At 35.8% G+C, this 23,416-nt stretch overlaps 2 protein-coding genes across 16 annotated transcripts in view; one reads left to right on the top strand and one right to left on the bottom strand.

Annotated features, from left to right (window-relative positions):
• NCAPG (non-SMC condensin I complex subunit G) overlaps nucleotides 1-18,285 on the top strand; it is a 44,203-nt gene extending 25,918 nt beyond the window's left edge. The window contains exons 14-21 of the mRNA XM_053217535.1: nucleotides 2,405-2,632; nucleotides 11,070-11,251; nucleotides 11,517-11,691; nucleotides 14,368-14,529; nucleotides 14,999-15,137; nucleotides 15,528-15,617; nucleotides 17,060-17,132; nucleotides 18,062-18,285. Coding sequence (XP_053073510.1) covers nucleotides 2,405-2,632; nucleotides 11,070-11,251; nucleotides 11,517-11,691; nucleotides 14,368-14,529; nucleotides 14,999-15,137; nucleotides 15,528-15,617; nucleotides 17,060-17,132; nucleotides 18,062-18,185 — 1,173 coding nt within the window. The 3' untranslated portion in view covers nucleotides 18,186-18,285. The remainder of the gene's footprint in view (nucleotides 1-2,404; nucleotides 2,633-11,069; nucleotides 11,252-11,516; nucleotides 11,692-14,367; nucleotides 14,530-14,998; nucleotides 15,138-15,527; nucleotides 15,618-17,059; nucleotides 17,133-18,061) is intronic.
• A 2,267-nt stretch (nucleotides 18,286-20,552) lies between these two features.
• LCORL (ligand dependent nuclear receptor corepressor like) overlaps nucleotides 20,553-23,416 on the bottom strand; it is a 159,101-nt gene continuing 156,237 nt past the window's right edge. For 6 of the 15 annotated variants that reach the window (XM_027043165.2, XM_027043106.2, XM_027043041.2 and 3 more), the window contains one exon: nucleotides 20,732-20,856. Coding sequence is in view for 7 of the 15 variants with exons in the window: in XM_027043454.2 (XP_026899255.1) it covers nucleotides 20,676-20,856 (181 nt within the window). In the remaining 8 variants the exon portion in view is untranslated. Of the gene's footprint in view, nucleotides 20,857-23,416 lie in introns of all 15 variants that reach the window. The other 9 variants (XM_027043454.2, XM_027043537.2, XM_053217529.1 and 6 more) reach the window with 5 other exon arrangements.

Below are 23,416 nucleotides of genomic sequence, written 5' to 3'. Positions count from 1 at the left end.
TCCACAATTTTACTCTCTTCCAAATCAAGCCAGTCAACAGAATAGCAGCCTTGTCATGGAATTAAAGTTTTAATGAAGTAAAGTTTGCCTTTTTTTTTTTTAAAGTATAAACAGCTGTGATCTCTAAACTTTTTTTCAAGGACTAGCTATTAATATTTGCCTTAAAAATAGGTATATTTTTTTGTAAATTAAAAATGTGAATGATAAAAGGTTCAAATGCAGTAAAATAAATTATATGTATGATTTTGCCTATTTTTTTATTTTTATTTTTTTATGTTTGTGTATTTTTGAGACAATGCAAGAGACAGAGTGCAATCAGTGGAGGGGCACACAGAGGGAGACACAGAATCTGAAGCAGGCTCCAGGCTCTGAGCTGTCAGTCCAGAGCCTGATGCGGGGCTCGAACTCACAAACTGTGAGATTATGACCTGAGCTGAAGTCGTATGCTTAACCAACTGAGCCACTCAGGTGCCCCTGTTGTTTTGTATGTTTTTCTGGGGTGGGGTTTTAAACTCTTTCTCAGGTCCTTAAAGTGGTTCATGATCAAAAGTAGTTAACCACTGAATAAATTCAATTGTTTATATTTATAAAATTATTCTTAGGGCTATTGTTAGAAGATTTTAGATTAAGGGAAAATAGCTGTGTTTTGGGAGTAAGAAATCAGTTCTTTTTTAAATCAGGTTTTAGTAATAAAAATTGATTGAAGACATATATATACACTTGTTAGGTGGGAGAGGGAGATTATTTCATTTTAAAGTCTTTCTTAGATAAATATTCAGTATTGAGAGCTATTGCTAGCCAGTAAGGGACTGAGAAGGGCAAGGAAAACAAAGTTACTGCTGAAAGAGTATCATGTTTAGAATTCGTAGAGAGCAGTCAAGAAAACTGTATTTGGCTTTGGCAAATATGTTGGTCTTACCATAATAGATATATTCTTGAAATTTCTTTCAAAGTTTTGAGCTATTTTTCTCAGTTCACTAACTTGACCAACGTGCAGGTAATTTTCATTCATTCTAAAGAAAGGCTAAGCCATGTAGCCAAATAATTTACCAGTGTCCACAACTTAAGGGCAGTAAGGAATATAATAAATCTCTTCGTAATAGAAATATTCGGTTCTTTTTCATGGCTTTGAAATTTGGTATATAGGAAATCAGTGTTCTTAACTTAGGACAGACTCCTACAAACCACTGGGTTTTATAAGGTTCACCTCCTTTTATAAAGGTGTCCAGTTCATTGAGAACTGAATTCACTTTTAATGAATTCTGAATTTATTGAGCTAATAAGAGAAAATTTTATCTTTAGTGAAGCTTGATAACCTAGAATAGTTCTAAGAGTACTGATTTTTTTTTTAATTTTTTTTTTTTCAACGTTTATTTATTTTTGGGACAGAGAGAGACAGAGCATGAACGGGGGAGGGGCAGAGAGAGAGGGAGACACAGAATCGGAAACAGGCTCCAGGCTCTGAGCCATCAACCCAGAGCCTGACGCGGGGCTCGAACTCACGGACCGCGAGATCGTGACCTGGCTGAAGTCGGACGCTCAACCGACTGCGCCACCCAGGCGCCCCAGAGTACTGATGTTTTTAATGAATGCTTTTCATTGGTTGGAATGTAATGTTTTTGTCTTAATAGGTGGCCCAAAACAATTTCAATGTAATTAAACTCTTTTTCTAGATCTTAGAAGAAAATCATAGTGAATATAATATATTCATTCTTTTTTTTTTTTAATTTTTTTTTTTTTAAGTTTCATTTTGAGAACCAGAGAGAGCAGGTGGGGGAAGGGGGGAGAGAGAATCCCAAGCAGGCTCTGCACTGTCAGCATGGAGCCTGATGTGGGGCTTGAACTCAGGAACCATGAGCTTGTGACCTGAGCTGAAACCAGGAGTTGGATGCTTAACTGACCAAGCCATCCAGGTGCCCCATTCATTTTCAAATAAAAGGAACAATAATATAATTCAGCCTGACTCTAGTTCTAGAAAGTTTGTACTGAAGGTGAACTTTTTCTGGATGAAATAGAAGTCTAAATGTTATGGTACCGGGTGCCGGGTAGCCCAGTCAGTTAAGCATCTGACTCTTGATTTCGGCTCAGGTCACGATCCCAGGGTGGTTGGGTTCCATACTAAGTGTGGAGCTTGCTTAAGATTCTCTCTCTGCCTCTGCCCTTATTCCCAACTTACACGCGTGCTCTCTCTCTTGAATAATTTTATTTATGTGAAAAATGTTATGGTAGAAATAAAAATATTAACTTTAAAATGGAAATTTTAATTTTTGAAAAATGGTATTTCATGTGGACTTGACTGTTGAAATTAGACTAAGAAAATAAGGTGCATGTTAATTTTATGCAGTATAAACAGACTGAAAACTTTACCGAATTTACTTTTTTTGGTGGGGATATTTTAATTTAGGTTTTGCAAATTGATGATGTGACAATAAAAATAAGTGCTTTAAAGGCAATCTTTGACCAACTGATGACATTTGGGATTGAACCTTTTAAAACTAAAAAAATCAAAGCCCTTCAAAGTGAACATGCAGAAATAAACATTGATGGAGACCAAGAGGTAAAAGAAGCTGAAGAAGAGACTGCTACAGCCAAAAATGTTCTGAAACTCCTTTCTGATTTCTTAGATAGTGAGGTAAGAAATGATCATAGCCCTGTTATTATGAAATTTCTTTTTATTGTGTATATATTTATACTCTTTATTTCTTTTAGGCTGGAGCTTAAATTTGGCCGTTTAAAACTTTTGCCTTTTAAATGTAATCAAGTCCCACTTCCAATACTGATAGACCTCGTTTCTCACCCTCAGATTGATTGCAAGTGCAGAGTTTAAAAAAAAAATTTTTTTTTTTATGTTTATTTTTGAGAGAGAGAGAGACAGAATGCAAGCTGGGGAGGGGCAGAGAGAGAGGGAGGCACAGAATCTGAACCAGGCTCCAGGCTCTGAGCTGTCAGCACAGAACCCAACGCAGGACTCAAACTCATGAACCATGTGACATCATGACCTGAGCCAACGTCAGATACTTAACCGACTGAGCTACCCAGGCGCCCTTGCAGAGTTTTGAAGTATAAACAAAAATGACTATTAGAGCGGGTTCTGTTTTTTTTTTTTTTCCATCTTTTCCCCTGTCTTTGTGTTTTATGACTTAAAGTTTTTCCCCCAAGAGTCTTAAGAAATAATTTAAGGTAATTTTATGTTGGGTCAGTGGAAGGTCTGAGACAGAGTATGGGATTAGACCCTTTTCCTTAAGGTACCCTTGAACTATGTTTTTATAGCATATATAAATAAACTTTTTAATATTTTTTTATTGAGGTGAAATTGATATTTCAACTGATACAACAATTTTAAAGTGGACAATTGGTGTTTAGTACATCCACAAGGTAATACAACTGCCACCTCTGTCCAATTTTTAAAAACATTTTCATTATCCTAAAAGGAAACTGGATCCATTGAGCAATCGCTCCCTATTTCCCCTCCAGCCAGCTCCTGACAGTCACCAATGTGCATTTTGTTTCCATGGATATAACTATTCTAGATGTTTCATATAAATGGAATTAATTATATAGTATATGACTTTGTGTCTGCTTTCTTTCATTTAGCTTATTTTCAAGGCTCCTCCATGTTGTAGTTTGTATCGGTACTTTATTCCTTCTTATGGCAGAACAGTCTATCATTTTATGTATGTACCACAATTTGTTTAGCCATTCATCCATTGAAAGATATTTGGGCTGTTTCCACGTTTTGGCTATTGCGTATAGTGCTATTGTGAACATGCACGGATATGTATTTGTTTTCTGTTTTTGGGGTATGTATCTAGGAGGGGTTTACTAGGTCATATTGGTGATTTTTTTTTTTTTAATGATTTACTCCCAATCTAGTTAATTGACATTCCAACAATTCACACATTTATCTACTTATTCAGAATGTGAGAACATTTCTACTCTCCTAGTAGCAAAATTCATTTATACAATACAGCGTTATCAACTGTAGTCACCATGTTTTACATTAGGTCTTCAGAATTTTTTAATTTTAATTCTAATTTTTTAAGAACTTACAACTGAAAGTTTGTATGCTTTTACCAATGTCTCTGTATCTCCCCCCAACCCTGCCACCAGTCCTGGCAACTACTTTTCTACTCTATTTCTATGAGTTTTACTTTTTTTTTTTAAGATTCTACATATAAAGTGATACCATAAGTTATCTTTGTCTGGCTATTTCACTTAGCACAGCATCCTGAAGGACTCTCCATGTTGCAGATGGCAGGATTTCCTTCTTTTTTACCTCCAAATATATTCTGTTGTATATGCATCTATACCACTTCTTCATCCATTCACCCATTGATGGACACTTAGGTTGTTTCCATATCTTGGCTATTGTAAATAATGCTACAATGAACATGGGAGTGCAGATCTCTCTTTGAGATTCTGTTTGCACTTCCTTTGGATATATGTACCAAGAAGTGGAATTGCTCGACCATATGATAGTTCTATTTTTAATTTTTTTGAGGAAACTTCATATTGTTTTCTGTAGTGGCTGCACCAGTTTATATTCCCACCAGCAGGGCACAAAGCATCCCTTTTTTCTACATCCTCACCAGCACTTAGCTTCTTTTTGTTGATTCAAACAGTGTGAAGTGATATCTCTTTGAATTAGTATTTTTGTATTTCTTGGATAAATACCTAGTAGTGCAATTGCTGGATTGCAGGGTAATTCTATTTTTAACTTTTTAAGGAACCTCCACACTGTTTTCCAGAGTGGCCACAGCAGTTTGCATTCCCAACAGTGTAAGAGGGTTCCCCTTTCTCCACATCCTTGCCAACACCTGTTGTTTCTTGTATTGTTGATTTTAGCCATTCTGTCAGGTGTGAGGTGCTTTCAGGTGTGAGGTGCTTTCTCATTGTAGTTTTCATTTGTATTTTAATTGGATTCTTTGGTGGTTTTTTGCTGTTGAGTTATAGGAGTTCCTTATATATTTTGAATATTGATCCCTTATCAAATACATAGTTTGCAAATATTTTCTTGCATTTTGAGGTTGCCTTTTCATTTTGTTAATGGTTTCCGCTGCTTTGTAGAGCTTTCAGTTTGATGTAGTCCAGCTTGTTTATTTTGCTTATGTTGTCTTTGCTTTTGTTGTCAAATCCAAAAAATCACCAAGATTTATGTCAGGGAGCTTACCTCTTATGTTTTCTTCTAGGAGTTTTATGGTTTCATGTGATAATTTCTTTAACTTTTTTGAGGACCTGCCAAACTGTTTCACAGCAGCCAAACCATTTTACATTTTTATCAACATCGTTAAATGATTTCAGTTTTTCCACATTCATATCAACACTTACTATTTTCCAGTAAAGTTTTTTTTTTTTTAACCATTTTAGTAGATTAAAAAGATACCTCAAATGGTTTTGAATTGCATTTCCCTAATGATTAATGAGTATCTTTATGTGCTTGTTACCTATTTGTCTTGTTTGGAAAAATGTCTTCAAATCCTTTTCCCAGTTTTAAGTTGGGTTGTGCCTTTTGAGTTTCTTCATATATTCTGAGTAGTAGATCCTTATCAAATATATGATATGCAAATATTTTCTCCATATACATTATCTTTTCACTTTCTTAATAATGTCCTTAGATATAGAAAACATTTTTAATTTTGATAGACTAATTTATGTATTTTTTCCTTTTATTGCTTATGTGTTTTTTGATGTCATATCTAAGAATCTATTGCTAAATCCAAGTCATGGAGATTTGTTTCTGTATTTTCTTCTAAGAGTTTTACTTTTTTAGCTTTTTATATTAGGCCTTTGATGCATTTTCAAATAATATTTCCACATGGTTTTAGGTAGAAGTCCAGTTTCGTTTTGCTTGTGGACATGCAGTTTGTGTTAGTTGAAGAGACTCTTCTTTATCCACTGAATTGTTTTGGCACCTTTGTGGAGAATCAGCTGACCTAGGTGTGTGAGTTTTTTTCTGGACTCTCAATTATATTCCATTCCCTGTGTGTGTCCTTTGCCAGTACCAGACTGTTAATTGGTTTAACTTCATAATAAGTTTTGAAATTGGGGAGTTGAGTTCTCCAACTTTGTTCATTATGTTCAGTATTGTTTGGCTACTCCGGGTCCTTTGCAGTTCTTTATGAATTTGAGGATTAGTTTTTCCATTTCTGCAAAAAAGTCCACTAGAATTTTGATAGGGCTTGCATTGAATATGTAGATTGCACTGGATAGTAATGCTATCTTAATAATGTTAAAATCTTACAGTCCATAAACTTGGATGTCTTTCCATTTATTTAGGTCATCTTTAATTTCTTTCAGAAATTTAATTACTTTCAGAGTGGTTTGTAGTTTTCAAGGTATAACTCTTTAATTTTCTTGGTTAAATTTATTCTTATGTATTTCCATGCTATTGTAAATGGTATTGTTTTCTTAATTTGCTTTTTGGATGGCTCATTGATTTTGTATAGAAACTCAATTGGGTTTTTTATGTGTTTATTTGATTTGGTTTTCAACTTTACTCCATTTATGTATTAAACTCCTGTAGTTTTTTTTGTGTGTGAATTCTTTGGGATTTTCTCTGTATAGGATCATGTCATCTGTGAAGAGACATTGTTTCAGTTCTTCCCTTTCCAGTTCATATGTCTTATTTCTCTTCCTTCTTTCCTTTCTTTCCTTTTCCTTTTCCTTTTCCTTTTCCTTTTTTCCTTTTTTCCTTTTTTCCTTTCTGTTGCAGGGAGTATGGCTGGAGTCGCAAATGATGAGTCTGCAAACAAAGTGCAGTTAAGTGAACATCCACATGCTCAAGTCAGAATGAGGCCCCTCCAGAATGAAGCTTCTTTTTATTAGGATAATTGCTAAAGACTATGTGCATAAAGTCAGCTAAGCAAGTGTGTTAATCAATCTAATGGTTTAGCTTTTCAAGGTTGAATTTCGAGTTAATTGGTTTCTATAACACTAGGAAGGGTCAGGTGTGAAGGAGGATCCAGCCCTGGACAATGTTAATGGCTCTAGGCGTTCATTACAAGCCTAGCTGAGGCTTTGTAAACTTGTCCTAAGGCCTTGCACCTTCTTCAGCCCTTCTCTTTTGAAGTGTTTTCCTTTGATGCTTCTCTCCTGCATCTCGCACTTCTTTCTTTGCCTGGTTGTTCTAACTGGAACCTCCAGTACACTGTGGAGCAGCAGGGGTTAAAACAAGCATCTTTTGAGGTTTCTGGGTGGCTCAGTCAGTTGAGCATCTGACTTTTGATTTCGGCTCAGGTCATGATCCCAGTGTAATGGGACTGAGCCTCATGTTGGACTCCTTGCTGAGTGTGCAGCATGCTTAAGATTCTCTCTTTCTCTCCCTCTACCTCCTTTACCTACTCCCTCTCTCTAAAAGCAAAACAAAAATGAAAACAAGCATCTTTGTTTTGTCTGTGATGTTACGGGAACATCTTCAGTCTTTGAGTATGATGTGGATTCATCATAAATGATCTTTATCATTTTGAGAGTTTCTTTCTACTCTTTTTTTTTCTTCCGTTTTTATCATGAAAGCATGTTTCTACATCAGTTGAGATGCTCATGTGGGTTTTTGTTCCTTTATTGATATATATATTACATTGCTTGATTTTCTTCTGTTGAATGACCCTTGTATTCTTGGGAAAAATCCCACTTGGTTATGGTGTATAATCTTTTTAATATGTTGTTGGTTTGGTAGCATTTTGTTGAATGTTTTTGTGTCTGTATTCATAAGGGAAATTGGACTGTAGCTGTCTTGCATTGTCTTTGCCAGGCTTTGGTGTTAGGGTAATACTGACTTCATTTATTGAGTTGGGAATTGTTTGCTCCTCTTGTATTTATTGGAAGACTGTGAGAAGATTGGTGTTAATTCTTCTTTAACTGCTTGGTGGGGATTTACCTGTAAAGACATCTAGTGTTGGACTTTTCTCTTGGGGAGGTTTCTATGACTTATTTACTCTGGGTATTATTAGAGGGCTATTTGGATCTTGTTTTTTACTGAGTAAATTTTAGGAAATTGTCCATTTCATCTAAGTTTTTTAATATTTTGGTGGTCAGCGCATAGTATTTTCTTATAATTCTTTTTATTAGTATAAGGTCAGCTGTAACGTTCCTGCTTTTATTTCTGATTTCAGTGGTTTGCAGTTATTTTTTTTTTTAAGTTTTTTATTTTGAGAGAGAGTGCGTGTGCACCTGCTTTTGTGTGCAAGTGGGTGAGGGGCAGAGAGAGGGGGAGAAAGAGAATCCCAAACAGATTCTGTCTTCACAGAGCCTGACACCAGACTCTAACCCGTGAACCGTGAGATCATGACCTGAGCCAAAATCAAAAGTCAGACACTTAACTGACTCAGCCACCCAGGTGGCTCCTTTCTTTCTTTCTTTTTTTTTTTTTTTTGTGTGTGTGTGTAAGCATTTACTGCTATATATGTCCCTGTGTGTGCACTGCTTTTGTTGCACTTTGTAAATTTTAGTTTTTTGTATTTTCATTTTAGTTCATCTCTAAGTATTTTCTAAATTCCCTTTTGATGTCTTCTTTGATCATTGGTGTGTGAAAAAAGTGTATTGTTGGCACGTTTGTGAATTTTACAGTTTCCTTCTGTTACTGCTTTCTAGGTATATTCTGTTGTGGTTTGAGAAGAAATTTCAATGTTTTCATTCTTTTAAATTTATTTAGAGTTGTTTTGGCCTAACATGGTGTCTGTCCATGAGGATAGTCCATGTGCACTTGAGAAGAAAATACATTCCGCTATAGTAAGGTGGAGTGAATACATGTGTGGTAGGTCTGGTTGGTCTGTAGTGTTGTTTGAGCCCTCTGTTTCCCTATTGATCTCTCCGGGTGTTCTGTCCATTACAGAAAGCTCTTTAATTATTACTGTTGAGCTATTCCTTCCTGCATTTCTGTCAGTGCTTGCTTATGTATTTGGAGGCTCTGTTATTTGTTATGTCTATACTTCTAATTCTCTTTTTTTTTTTCTCTTTTTTGATGAATTAACCTTTTTAATATCAGAATTTGTTACCCTTTGTTAAAAGTTTTTGACTAAACACATTTTGATTGCAAAATGGCAGTTGTCAGTCCTTGTCAGTAATTTAAGTGTAAGTAAATTAAATTCACCAATCAAAAGGCTGATGTTGGCTTTTTAAATTTTGAGTTAATACTCAAGTGACATACTGATTTCCTGTTGGGAAATATCCAGTGCTGTGGGCTTGCTGACATTGCATTGGTAGGAAAACTATTGAACAATATTCAATAGTGTGACAATGAAGGAATTAATCTTTTTTTTTTTTTTTTTTTTTTAAATAGTACTGGCACCTTAATCTCTTTCTGGATAAACTTGATTCTGTGATTTTGACTTTATTTTTATCATCAACACTAAAAAAAATTCTGGATTTACTTCATTGTCCTCTGGTCCATAATAAGAATCTTTTAACATTTAAAAGTCTTTTAAAGACTTAAAGTTCTGTCCCATTTCAAAATTCTGACATTGAACTTCAGATGGATTACAGTTGCTATGAGGAAGGTATGTCATAGTTTAACATTTTATTTATTTATTTTTCAGGGAGAGAGAGCGTGAGTGAGGGAGAGGGGCAGAGAGAGAGAATCCCAAGCAGTGTCGGTGTGGTCAGTGCAGAGCCCGATGCAGGGCTTGATCTCAGGAACCATGAGATCAACCTGAGCCGAAACTAAGAGTTGGATCTTTAACCAACTGAGCTACCCAGGCGACCCCGTAGTTTAACATTTTAAAAAGATGGGGAGCATGCAGCCTTTGGAGTTGTAGACTTGTAGATTTGTGTTCTGGTTGCATATGTGTAAATCTTCAATAAGGTGTTTATGGTCTCTGGTCTTTTTCCTCATCTGTAAAGTGGGGATAATGATATCTATTCAGTGGATGGTTCTTTAAGTAAGTCAACAAATACTTGAGGGTTAGTAATGTGCTAGTCATTGTATGTTCTGGAGAGTACGGTGCTGTGTGGAACAAAGTCTCTGCCCTTTCAGGTTGTGAGCCCTAAATGAGTTAGTGTGTGGAAAGCACATGCTAGTGCCTTAGCACTTATTAATCTTATTGACCTCTAAATCTTACTTTTGAGTTTTTTTGAAATAGTTCTTATATTTGCTCATTCCATTTTTTTTCTTTTTACTTCTCCCTAGTTTAGATTTGTTTTACATTCGTAGATTATAATCTAAAGATGATTTTCCTGAAACCTCATTTAAATCTTATTTCCCCATCATTTCAGAAACCTTCAGTGGTTCCATATCCTTCCTCAGGGTGGTTGAGTTTTTTCACCTGAGTTTTAAGATCTCTGTAATGTGCTCACTGAGCAGACCTTACTGTTCATCAGTGATAATAAATAATAACTGATATTTGTTGAGGATTTACTATGTGGCTAGTACTTATGAAGAGTTTTATTTGTAGTATTTCTTTGTCCTTGTAACTGTAATTTTATTATCCTCTTTTTATATGAAAAAAGTGGAGTGCAGAGTTCATATGCACAGGATCATGCCTCTGGGAAGTGTCAAAGGCTCGACTTTCATTCAGTCTCAATAATTAGTATTTTTTGTTATCCCTCTTTTATGCCTGTACCTCCATTTGAATATCTCTATATCTTTTCCATTTCCTTGTCTTAAGAGTGTTTTGGTTACTCTTTCTAGAAGTTTCTTTTTCTACCAGTACACCTTCTGTTCACATTTCCCCTTCATTCCGACACAGTGCCACTCCTGCCTCTGAGCTTCCGTTTACAGGCCACCTTCCTCTGATGGCAGGGATCATTACTGAGTGTTTTCTAGATCCTACATCATGATAAGCATGTAATACATAACGTTTTGACTTTTGGTTTCACAGTGTTTAAAAGACCTTTTGGTTCTTCTAAAGAATTTTAAGGGAATTGAAGTTTTCTTAGCTAGACTAATAATTTGTCGCATAGCCTTGACCTAAAAGGAAGATACAAAATCTTTTTCTGTGTCTTTAACAAATACATAGTATGAGTGATTTTTTGATAATTCATAGAAAAATATTGTAGGACAGGCTACATTATGTAAGGCTTAAAAAGGAGATACAAATAAAAATATTTCTTTTAATAAAAGTCATTTTTATTAGGTGTCTGAACTCAGAACAGGAGCTGCAGAAGGATTAGCCAAGCTGATGTTCTCAGGGCTTTTGGTCAGCAGCAGGATTCTTTCTCGCCTTATCTTGTTATGGTACAATCCTGTGACTGAAGAGGATGTTCGACTTCGACATTGCCTGGGCGTGTTCTTCCCCATGTTTGCTTATGCGAGCAGGTATTTAGTTAAACGGATAAATCAGAATCTGACTTGAAGTTAAATTCAGGCTCCCCATGAGTCATATCTGTAATATAATTTTGTTTTTCTTCAGTGGTTGGTGATGAAAATGAGGATAACTTAGATTTTATTTACCTCAATTATTTGTTTCCTAGATGAAAATATACTGTATCTTAATGGGGTGAATTTTATACATTTTTTTTTTTTTTTTTGAGGATCACATGCCTTTTCTTTGCCAACATACTTCCGAATTATTTTTCAATAGGACTAATCAGGAATGTTTTGAAGAAGCCTTTCTTCCAACTTTGCAAACACTGGCCAGTGCCCCTGCATCGTCTCCCTTAGCTGAAATAGATATCACTAATGTTGCTGAGTTACTTGTAGATTTGACAAGACCAAGTGGATTAAATCCTCAGGCCAAAAATTCACAAGATTATCAGGTGGGTGAAAGTTGGCCTATGGATGGTAAGGATGATAACTATCATGCAGGTCACTGTTGTTTTGGTAAAATAATCTTTTCTTTTATGTTCTTTGAAATAGAAGCCACATTTTGATCTTGAGATTTCTTTTTTCTATTTTTTTTTATTTTTTATTTTTTTAGCGTTTATTTATTTTTTAGAGGCAGAGAATGAGTAGGTGAGGGGCAAAGAAGGAAACACAGAATCTGAAGCAGGCTCCAGGCTCTGAGCTCTCAGCACAGAACCTGATGTGGGGCTTGAACCCATGAACCATGAAATCATGACTTGAGCCGAAGGCATATGCTTAACCAGCTGAGCCGCCTAGGCGCCTCTAGAGATTTCTGGTCTATATGGTGGCACATAACACAAAGGAAGAAAAAGACCTTTTGCTGGGGTGCCCTGGGTGGTTCAGTGGGTTAAGCGTCCAACTTTTGGTTTCAGCTCAGGTCATGATCTCCTGTTTCATGAGTTTGAGCTCTACATCAGGCTCCACACTGACAGTGAGGAGCCTGCTTGGGATTCTCTCCCTCTCTTTTCGCCCTCCCCCATTCATTCTCTCTGTCTCTTTCAAAATAAATAAATAAACATTAAAAAAACTGAAGAAAAAAAGACCTTTCGGGAATAGTCGTAATCCTATAAAGATAGAAGTAATAAGTGCTAATATTTTGTTCCTGAAAAGAATTTGTCAAAATCTCATCTCTCTCACTACCCCCTCCTGACTACTATAGTGCTGGCTTTTAAACATTCTGAAAATGTCCTGTTTATCTAGGACTCAAATCGAGGCTTCAAACATTATCTTACCTGCTGTTTCTGAGACAAGGAAGAATTCAAAGAATGAAGGTCACCACAAGCTTATTTAAATTTTTACTTTTAATTTTCTTTTTTTTTTTTTTTTTTTTTTTTTTTTTTTTTTTAGAGACAGTATGAATGGGGGAGAGGGGCAGAAGGAGAGAGAATCCCAAGCCTGATGTGGGCCATGATGCCATGACCCTGGAATCATGACCCTAGCTGAAATCAAGAGTCAGATGCTCAACTGAGCCACGCAGGCTCCCTTATTTTTGTTTTTAATTCAGAGAAGATAATTGAACTGCAAACTGTCCCATAGTTTAAACTTAAGCTGGGTTTTTAATCCTTTAATATTATTTAAAAAATTTTTGTTTTATTTATTTTGAGACAGAGTGTGAGCAGAGGAGGGGGAGAGAGAGAGAGAGAGAGAGAAAGAGAATCCCAAGCAGGCTCGATGCTATCAGTGCAGAGCCCGATGTGGGGCTCCATCTCACAAACTGTGAGATCATGACCTGAGCTGAAACCAAGAGTCAGATGCTTAACTGACTGAACCACCCAGGTGTCCCACTCCTTTAATAAGTCATTTAATCAAACTTGTCATCATGTTGAAAATTAATGTGTTATTAATGATTTCAGATGCCAGCTAATTAAGTTGGAAGTATTGCTTTTTTATTTTGATATTTAGTGTTTGCATACCGCTTTCAAGTCATTATGTTACAAGTCATTGGAAAGAAGATTACAATGAATGTTAAGGCAAAATATAATCAGGGTGGGTGATAGAGCTCTAAGTCCTTTACGACTTTAGAAGGCAGGGTTCATGTTTTAGGAGTGATGAGTACAGCATTACTAGTAAAATTCAGTGAAGTCTTGTTGGGATTTGGGGAGTGGTTTGGGTAGAGAGAAAAAGACTTTTGGTAGAAGTGATTAAATGAAGCTGGTTGTGCAAGTCCTACAGGAGAACTATGGAAGAATCATTCTGCCTAAGGACCAGAATGGCCCTGTTGAAGGCAGAACATTAAGGTAGGGAGTTTGGAGTTGGCTGTATTTGCCATAACAATGCAGGGTATATTATTAAAAGGCTTAATGGGATGAAAGATGAAGTTGGTGGTCAGTATTGTTACATAAGGTGAATTGGTGAGAAGAATAGAATATTATCAAAGAGAGTAGTTGGAAATCTGTATAATTAAGAGATAAAAGCTTACAGAAGAAGAATAATAGTAGCAATAGAAAGTAGAAAGAATAGAAGCTGAGATGGAAGAAGATTATGGGTATAAAAGCCATGAAGAAAGAGCTTGGAGAGGCAAAGAAGATGGAGTCCCAGATAACCCAGTATGGGTTACAGAAGACCTCGAAGAAGGTGTTGACATCTTTTAATGTGAAAGTGAGGGAAGTAGGTTGGGGGAGAGAAAGAAGTTGAACTGTCATGAGGTCTTAAAGTCCCAACTCATCCCATAGGTAGTTCTATAACTGGGAAAGTCCTTTGAGTTGTCCAGAATTGAGACAAGGCTGAGCTGTTGTACCCGTACATCTTCCAGCCACTGAATGTGAACTAAGAATGTGGCAGGGCCCCACTGTCTTCAGCCTGGATCAGTTCTGCACGTGGGAACTTTTAGCCTCCAGAACTCACAGTAGCTGGAGGATGAATGCTTTAGTTGTGAAGGGGGCAGATCTCAATCCTGTACCACAGCATCTTCTAGAAAAAGGGGCGAGGGGCAGTTCAGTTTGCAAGGAATATGTTAAATTTGGTTTTAGAAATTTTGCATTTGGGATTATGGCAAGATAATTAGTTGGAAATGCTTGTTAGATGTTTAGGGGACTATATTGTAATGATACCATTTTGCATTTACAGAGCTTTTTCTCTTGATCTTCTAGGCCTTAACAGTTCATGACAATTTGGCTATAAAAATTTGCAATGAGATCTTAACATGTCCATGTTCACCAGAAATTCGGGTCTATACGAAAGCCTTGAGTTCTTTAGAACTCAGTAGCAATCTTGCTCAAGATCTTTTGTTTCTGTTGAATGAGATGCTGGAGGTAAAGTAGTTTCTAATTACTCTTAACGTGCATAAATTTTTTTTTATCAAAGTAGACTTTATGTGCTTGTATTAAATTATACATATGTTGGCAAACTGTGTCTGCTCATTTGAAGTAAATGTTTCCTTCATAAATTTAACAGAATTAAAAAAAATTTTTTTTAATGGTTATTTTTGAGAGAGAGAAGGAGAGGGAGGGAGTGTGAGCTGGGGGAGGGGCAGAGAGAGAGGGAGACACAGAATCTGAAGCAGGCCCCAGGCTCCAAGCTGTCTGCAAGGAGCGTGCCATGGGACTCGAACCCATGAACTGTGAGATCATGACCTGAGCCAAAGTCGGACGCTTAACTGACTGAGCCACCCAGGCGTCCCTAACATGTTTTTAAACTACTTAATGACAGTAGTTGAGAGATTAGGAAATGCTGTATTAAATGCTGTATTAAAAAAAGTGTTAATAATGTTTTCTATTATAGGAAGTAAGAGATAGGACATGTGTGAGAGCTCTGGAGAAAATCAAGATTCAGTTAGAAAAAGGAAATAAAGAGTATGGTGACCAAGTGGTAGCAGCACAGGATGCCAACATGAATATGACTGGTTTTCAAATTGAAGATGGTAATAACATACTAACCTGTGTATTTATATTCTCTCCTTTTCGTCTTTACTGGAGCACATTTTTTCTCCTCTAGCATGTGGTTCGATTTCAGAAATGAAAGAAAATTTTCTAATTCCCCTGGAAAACAAATTACTGATAAGTGTTTATTCTACTTCGTTTTTTTAATGTGTACATTTTTCACCACATGACTGTGTACTATCTTAGGGGTTTTGTTTGCTTACTTTATTCACATTTTTTTTGAAACTGGTTTATGATACTTTTCATTTTCAGTAGCTGTTAATGGTACTGGTTGTCATTTCTGTTTTATGAAAAATTGATTTGGAAAGACCATTTAAAGTAATTAATGAAGCTTTTTAAGATTTACATTGTCGTATTATTTCCTTTACTAGAAAATCGTAAAGAAGCATATAGAACCCCTCTCAGGGATGTAAAAGCAACTGGAGCATCAAAATCCACTCAGCAGAAGACTAACAGAGGTAGTATATGGATTGAGTATAATAAAACTTTGCAATTTTGTTTTCCAATGAAATACTCATTTTGCAAGTTTCCTTATTGATAAAGATTTTTAAATGTCTCGGATATCCTTAACTTTATTTTCAGTTCTTTCAGTGGATATTAGGTTTTGCTCCATGTCTGAAAGATTATATCAGTGTTGCTCCAAGTGCTTTTGACTGAAAGAGATAGGATGCAGTGTATCATATTGTAAAGGACTATTTGGGTTAAATTAAAATTTTTTTTATCAAATGATCATTGATGATTTTATGTTAGCAGTTGTTTGTATTCTATCCTTATATGTTAAGCAGTTTTGTCCTTTTTTCCCTATAGGGCTTCTGTTTTCCTTTTTCCCATTTTATTTCATAATTTCTCAACATAATTTATTTCCCAAGGAATATCCAACAATAGGGGCTTTGTTGGAATAAAGTAAATGTTGACTATCAAGGGATCACTTGGAAAAAATCTGAAATTCAAGATCTTTTTATTATTTTATTATTATTACAAAAGCAGTTCATGCTTATTACAGAAGAATCAGAAAATACATGCAGCAAACTAATATAAAGAACACTAATAATCCCACCCATGAACCAACCATTATTTGAATTCTTAAAAAAAAAACAAAACAATTTTGAGACCCTTTCCTATGCAGATTTAATTTTTTTTCTAAATGGAATCTGGCCATAATATTTTTGTAGCCAGTGAGTTATTTAAATGCTTATTGTTGGGTGTTGTTCCAAAGTAGTCCCATATTGTTGGATGTTTTCTTGGGGCTAGCTATATTATAAGCAAATATGTAAGGTTTGGAGAAAAACATGAATAAATAGGGTGTATAAATTTCAACCAAATATTCATACTGAGTGATCAGATTCTTATCATAATTGAGGAGCATCACAGGCTAATAAGCTTGGTCTTCTTAACCTTATAAATTTCTAGCAAGTGGAATTTTTGCAATCTTCAGCATATTGTTAAAAGGTCTAGTTTTTACACTGAAAAATGTTTTAGAACACATATTTGAATTGGCCATGTATATGTCTGAATATTTTACAAGCCACTAAATTCTCTTTCTTTCAGACCTGTTATGGGCTTAAGCCTTTCTGGGCTTACCCTACTTTTCTAATCTTAATATTCATGTTTCTCCATATGTCTTAGGCTATAGCCGTAATAGAAGTACTTCTGTTTATATAGCTTATTTTTCACATTCTTCTTTCTCTCAAATATATTTAAAATTTGCCTCCTTATAATTTGATTTCCATATTTTCCCTTGTCTATTATCCAAGCTTACCAAAAAAATGAATAAATGGCTGGAATCTAGGAGGAAATGTGTTGTAGAGGGAAAAGAAAGGATTTGAGTAGCCCAGAAATGGTAGTAAGTTTTAATAATGAATTATATACTTTCTTTAAGGACAGAGAAAAGTGACAGCTTCAGCTAGGATGAACAAAGTGACAGCTTCAGCTAGGATGAACAGGAGACACTATACTGCTCAGGTTGACTCTGAAAGGTATGCCACGCACATCTAGAAAATGTAGAGGCCTATCTTTTTTTTTTTTTTTTTTGTCTAGAAAAAGAAAAAAAATGTACTTTCCTTCCACTGTGAAAAGCTCAGTGTGTAACACAATACTCAGTGGAAACTGTAAATAGCGAGGTCTTGGAGATATATATCTCAAATCTCAAATTCCATTATCAAGGGCATTTGACCTCCCATGGCTGTGTGCTTTTCCTACTGGGATGGCTCCTAGTCCTAGGTGGTCATCTTTAATACATCCTTTCAATTTATATTTCCATGTATACTTCTGACTATGTGATTGGATGTATGACTCCTCTGATACTGAATTAGCAAACTCTTAGGATTTAGATTTGGGTTCTTGATTATTCTATCATTGTAAATTGCATATATTTGTGGTATAGTGTTTACTTTTAGATTCTGCAAATTAAGCCACTGTTGGAAGCTGAAAGTTCTCTTGAATTCATCTATTCATTGGTAAAACTGTAATGTGTATACTGTTAGTATAGAACTTTAGGTTAAATTTTGACTAAATTTAAAATGTTTTCAGGAAACTTGCTATTTCCAGAGTGTTTTAAGAATTTATTGCCTGAATTAAGAGAACTTAAATTTTTTTTTCACTTTGTGTTGTCCTCCAGAATTCTTTTGGGCAGTTGTTCCTGTTTAATCACACGCTTCATTACAAAATTTGGTTTTTTCTTTATAACACAAGGTTCTATATAGATATAAAAAGCAATTACCTAGGTTTCCCATGATTTACTTGGCAGGATAGCCAGTTAGTCTTTTTGGCTTTAGTTTTAAACCTAGTGAAATCAGGATATCAATTACACACTGATAAAATGACAGAAGCAAAGAGTTTTATTGATAAATAAACTTGAGGGTTTAAAGCTTGTATTTAAATTGGTGTATTTTCAACATCTATTTAGTGACCCTGAAGTTCCAGAGCCAGAATCAGAAATGAAGAGGAGATTACCAAGACGAGCCAAAACAGCAGCACTAGAAAAAAGTAAAGTTAACCTTGCACAGTTTCTCAATGAAGATACAAGTTAGGAGAAGAGATGATGGAGGTGAAGTCCTTTTGACCATGTCCTTTAAAATTATGTTCAGTTCTCTGCTCTAATACAGTTACTCTTGTATCAAAATTAGAAAATGCCTCATGTAGCAATTTGTGCTGTGCGATTCATTACTTTGCCAGTACTGAAGCATCAGGACAGCACCTGTCAGTGTGCTCCACAGACATCCGGAATCAGTCACGTGGATTTAATCAGGATCTAAGGTGGGCCTAGGAACCTGCTGCTTCAGTAGGTTTCCAGGGGATGCTTATGAACTCTCATGTTTAGTATGGCATTATGGACAGCTTTTCAGTGTAACTAACTAGTAGCTTGCATTTAGGAAGCTTTGATTTAGGTGGGGCCCATGCAACATCAATGAAAACACTTCAGAACACATTAAAAAGGGACATCTCAAGGGCAAATGAAGTACCACAAACTGGCTAGAAAGGAGCTTACCTTAAGGGGAGGAACAGTACAATGAACTTAAAGTACCCAGCATCTAAGTCAAAGTTATTTTGATAATTTTGTTTTGTGATTCTTACACTAAAAATATTTTGGTAATGCTACCTGAATGGGTAATTTCTCTTCTTAAAATATTTGTATCTGAGAGCCCTCGTTTCCTTATGGTTGTGATGGTGTTTCTTGGGTTAGGGAGATGTTCACATATATGTATATGTATATATAAGTAATCCCTATACCCAGTGTGGGGCTTGAACTCATGACCCCAAAATCAAGAGTCACCTGCTCTACTGACTGAGCCAACTGGGTGCCCCCCCCCCCTTACACCTATTAATGCTGGAGTTGCTTTCTGTGTTTTTGGCATAACAAAATAATATTGTGGATAATAAAAGAGAATGCTAGTGAGAAAAGTGTGACAGGAAATCCTTTACATACTAGTTTATGAGCACTTGTTCTGTCACTGTCCATTTCACTTTTCTTCTCAAACTGGCACTTGCCTGACTTGGGGAACTTCTGGCGTGTGAACTGAGCCCTGTTTCCTGCTGCAACACCCAGCAAAATGCACGTTATTCTCCCTCTGGTAATTACCTTTTCTCTTTATTATCCAGAACAGAAATGTCCTAACAAACATTGGATCTGTACTAATAATGATTGTGCTTTTTAAGGTTTATTCACTAGAGGCCATTTTTTTTTAAGGTGATGTTGTAAGAGCTAAATTAAGATCGTTGTGCTTTTTAGAACCAAATTGCTATATTACATACATATATGTGCTTTATAAAACTCAGAAATATAAAAGGAGTCTGAAAGCTACAAAGTAAGAATGCTTATTAAGCAAAAGGAAAAGGCAGATATGGTGGTGATATAAAACAATAAAAAATAGATGATTGTTTTTCATTCTGTTGGCTCTGTGTCTTTCTGTGCTTCAAATTCCTTATGTAAGTCTTCTTTTGTTAAATCCCTGTCACTTTAAAAATAATTTTTGTGGGTGGGGTAAAGGGAGAAATAAGGACATAAAGTGTACACAGAATGTGCTATAAGGAAAAGTCTTTAGAAACACCATAAACTAAATCCCATTTACCCTACAGCTGGGCTATCCAAAGGGAAGGAGCCATGTTCTTACATACTTACACGGACCACCATACCAAAGCTTTTTTCCTCTGGCATGGGGAAAAATAAATGTAAGCACCAAACCTTTAGGATTCTTACTATTCAAGTTTTAGACACAATCACATAAGCCACTGCTGAAGCTATGCTTTTGCACAATTATAGTTAAAGGTAAGGAATATTATCCCGATTTTAAAAGACATTTTACACTTAAATGGCTAAAATACAGTAAAATCAATAGATGTAAATCCATTTACCATTTTTCATTCAAAACTGGTAACTTACACCACATAGTATTCTTGTCTGTAAGAGGCACAGCTTTGCTAACGAGTAAACATGCAATTGTGCCATTCATCTTACAGCCCACAGATTTTATAGGTTTAAAAGTACAAGAGAAAGAACGGATCAGCTCAAACTCTCCTATGAATGGAAACATGCTACTTGATGATAAACTATGATCAACTTTTCTATACATATATAACTCTGAAGGAGATAATATACTTCTAAGAGATACCTTTGCCTTTTACCAGTTTGCTTCGAGGTAGTTGGTATCCACCTATTATATCCTGGGTCAGGTCATCATCACAACTCTTTACAATACTAGCCTTCTAAATCACATAATGCGTTATATATTAAAACTTTGTGCACAGAAATAAAACCGGGAACAATTATGTATTTAAACTTAGGGCATAAAAAATTCACAAAATACCATTAAAAAGAGAAACATCAAAATCCATCTGTACTGCAAAATTCCACAATGGTCCGGTGTAAAACATAAAAAAAATACAAAGAATATAATCAAAATGATTAATGCTAATGATTTAATATAAAGACATCACAGGACTAGAAATATTTCAAGATCAATTGATAAATGCAGAAGGAATACTGATGTACAAAATGAGGATAGTGCAAGAAGAACTGTAATCTATTTCTCTTCACTTTTGAGATTTTGGTTATGAACTGTACAGCTCGCTAGAGATGCTGCTGTCAAATTCAGATTCCATTCAATGGGACGATTAAGGCACATCTTAATGGGGCTCAAAGGGCAACTTGCTGTATTCCCATCGGACAAATTCAGTTTCTCATCAGTTTTCATTTGTAGCATGCTGGAAAAAAAAAAGTGTAAAGCATTTTAGTTCTTTAATTTCAAATAAATTATCAACCTTGTAAAAGAAATTCAATCATCTTATTGTTTGGACCTCCAGACATTAGAATTAGGGCATTTTATTCTGAAAGTACAGAGTTTTGTTGTGTTCCTTACCTCTGGCCTCCTTACTGAATTGAATACTTTACCTATGTTAGCCAGGTATTTAAAAGGTCACCCAGATAGCACTGGACAAAAACCACTGCATAGATGGATTCCATCAGCATACTCTGGACATTTCACATACTGAACTTGGTAGGATTCAGCCCTTTTCATTTGTCCTTTAACTTACCAGGATCAGAGCCACTTTGAGACAAGAAGGAATTAACCTTTGAAAGCCTACTGTGTTCTAGAGACACTCGCATGGATTATCTCATAAATTTCATAGCAAACCAAGCAATGTTGGTATACTTCTCAAGATAAATGATAACAGTGAGTCTCAGACTCAAGTACAGATACACCTCAAGTTACAGTCACCAAATTGGTATAGTCCTCTTTCCCTTACTCTTGTCTACAGGCTCTCTAAAGAGAATCTTTAGAAACATAGAAACTTGAGAGTCCAAAGGGTAGCTAGTCCACATATAATGGACATGTAAACCCACATCTTAAAAATAATATTGATAGCCCATTCACGTTTTCAGATGTAGATCCTCATGTTTATAAACTATTTCATAGCTTGTTATACATTAGCTATTAGTTGGACTACATCATTCCCAAGCTTTCTCCCAACCACAGGTCCATGATTCTTCCTATTAGTAAAGAGGAAACTCTGTGCAGTATTTAAGTGGCTTGTTTTAAGTGGCAGCCACTGCCAGACATCAGTGACGTTTTCCTGATTTCTCCTTGCAACCTCAACAACCTACTCATTTGCCGTTCAGTAAACCAGAGAGATTTAACCTGTTATATTTTAACAGCTGTCATGTTGCCACTGAGCTCTCTTCAGGCAAATGGACTCCCAGTTCCACCAAATAACATAGTTTCAAGTTTATAGGTATGAAACAGAATGACAAACTACAAGTAGCCTAAAAGGTTACTCATCATATAGAAAATCACTTAAAAAAAACCGAAAGAACATAGAGGTGAATAAATAAGAATGTACTTAAATCATGGCCTGATATATGACAAAGAGATCCAAAAAAACAATACTCTCATTCATAGCAGAAATCCTGACTGGTTTTTGAAAACATTTGCACTGGTTACTATTAGACTGATAGCCTCATGGACCTCAAGATATTTTTGTTTTTCAAGGCAGCAAAGCTCAGATAAAGCAGTAATGTTTTTCCATCTTACAAGGACTGCCAGTCTTCATATTTGTAGTATGTGTATGTATGCCTCCGAGAAACTCTAGGGCAAGCTATAAAAATACAATTATATTAAGACAGTTTGGTAGATAAGCATATCAAGTATCAATGCCAGAAGAAGAAAATGATGGCACAAAGCAACAAATCATGGTGACAAAAACAATTTTTGCTCTTTGCTATTCATCAGAATAATACTTTAATAACTACATTATTGTTCTTTTTAATACTTTTAACATTAATTTACTTTTCTGGAGAGTATACTTGAAATTTGGGTACACGAACTCCAGGAGTACACAAAAGTATACACATCATGGGAAGAAAATACCAGTCCAAGCACTATACGTTAGTACCAATAGATAGAATGACATACTTAATTCATAAATACCCACTTAAAACTAGGTGGTGTGAAGAAAAAAAAAAAAGGTGGGGTGCCTGGGTGGCTCAGTCGGTTAAGTGTCCAACTTCGGCTCAGGTCATGATCTCAGGTTGTGAGTTTCAGCCCACGTCAGGCTCCATGCTGACAGCTCTGAGCCTGGAGCCTGCTTCGGATTCTGTGTCTCCCTCTCTCTCTGCTCCGCCCTCCGCTCACGCTCTCTCTCAAAAGTAAATAAACATTAAAAAAAAGAAAAGCGGTGTGCAAACTTTAGGCACTACCTATCTACAGAGTACTGAGTAGAAGAACATAGCTATCTTCAAGGGCCAAAAACAGAGGCATTAGAATAATAAGAGCTAGAAGGGGCCTTTCTAGATAACTCATTTCTAAAATGGGGAAACTAAGGTATAGGAAAATAGAAAAATAAACTGCTCTTTTTTGGAGTGTTCTAACCAGATGCATTCAGACTAATATAAGAACCTGCATCTTCAGTTATAACCAAAGCACTTTTCAATTCTATCTTCTATCCCAAATTATTCTGCATTGAGTATCCACTAGAAAGCACTTGTGAGGTACAAAGATGGGGAGGTGGACACAGTGCATGCTTTCAGAGAATTTGCAACCTAGAGGAATTTTTTAATAAATATTCCTTTATATTTGTAAGATAAAAAATTGGACTTGTTAGGTTTAATGTCAGGAGGTTATGGGACAATCATATACATTTGTACCAAGTGAAAGATTAATACATGTTACTCAACTTTTTCTTTTTTAAAATAATCTCTACCCCCATGTGGGGCTTGAACTCATGACCCCGAGGTCGAGTCACATGCTCTACTGACTGAGCCAGC

The sequence above is a fragment of the Acinonyx jubatus genome, chromosome B1 (assembly GCF_027475565.1).
Source record: "Acinonyx jubatus isolate Ajub_Pintada_27869175 chromosome B1, VMU_Ajub_asm_v1.0, whole genome shotgun sequence".
NCBI classification, from domain to species: Eukaryota; Metazoa; Chordata; class Mammalia; order Carnivora; family Felidae; genus Acinonyx; species Acinonyx jubatus.
This window is presented reverse-complemented; position numbering and strand designations above follow the sequence as displayed.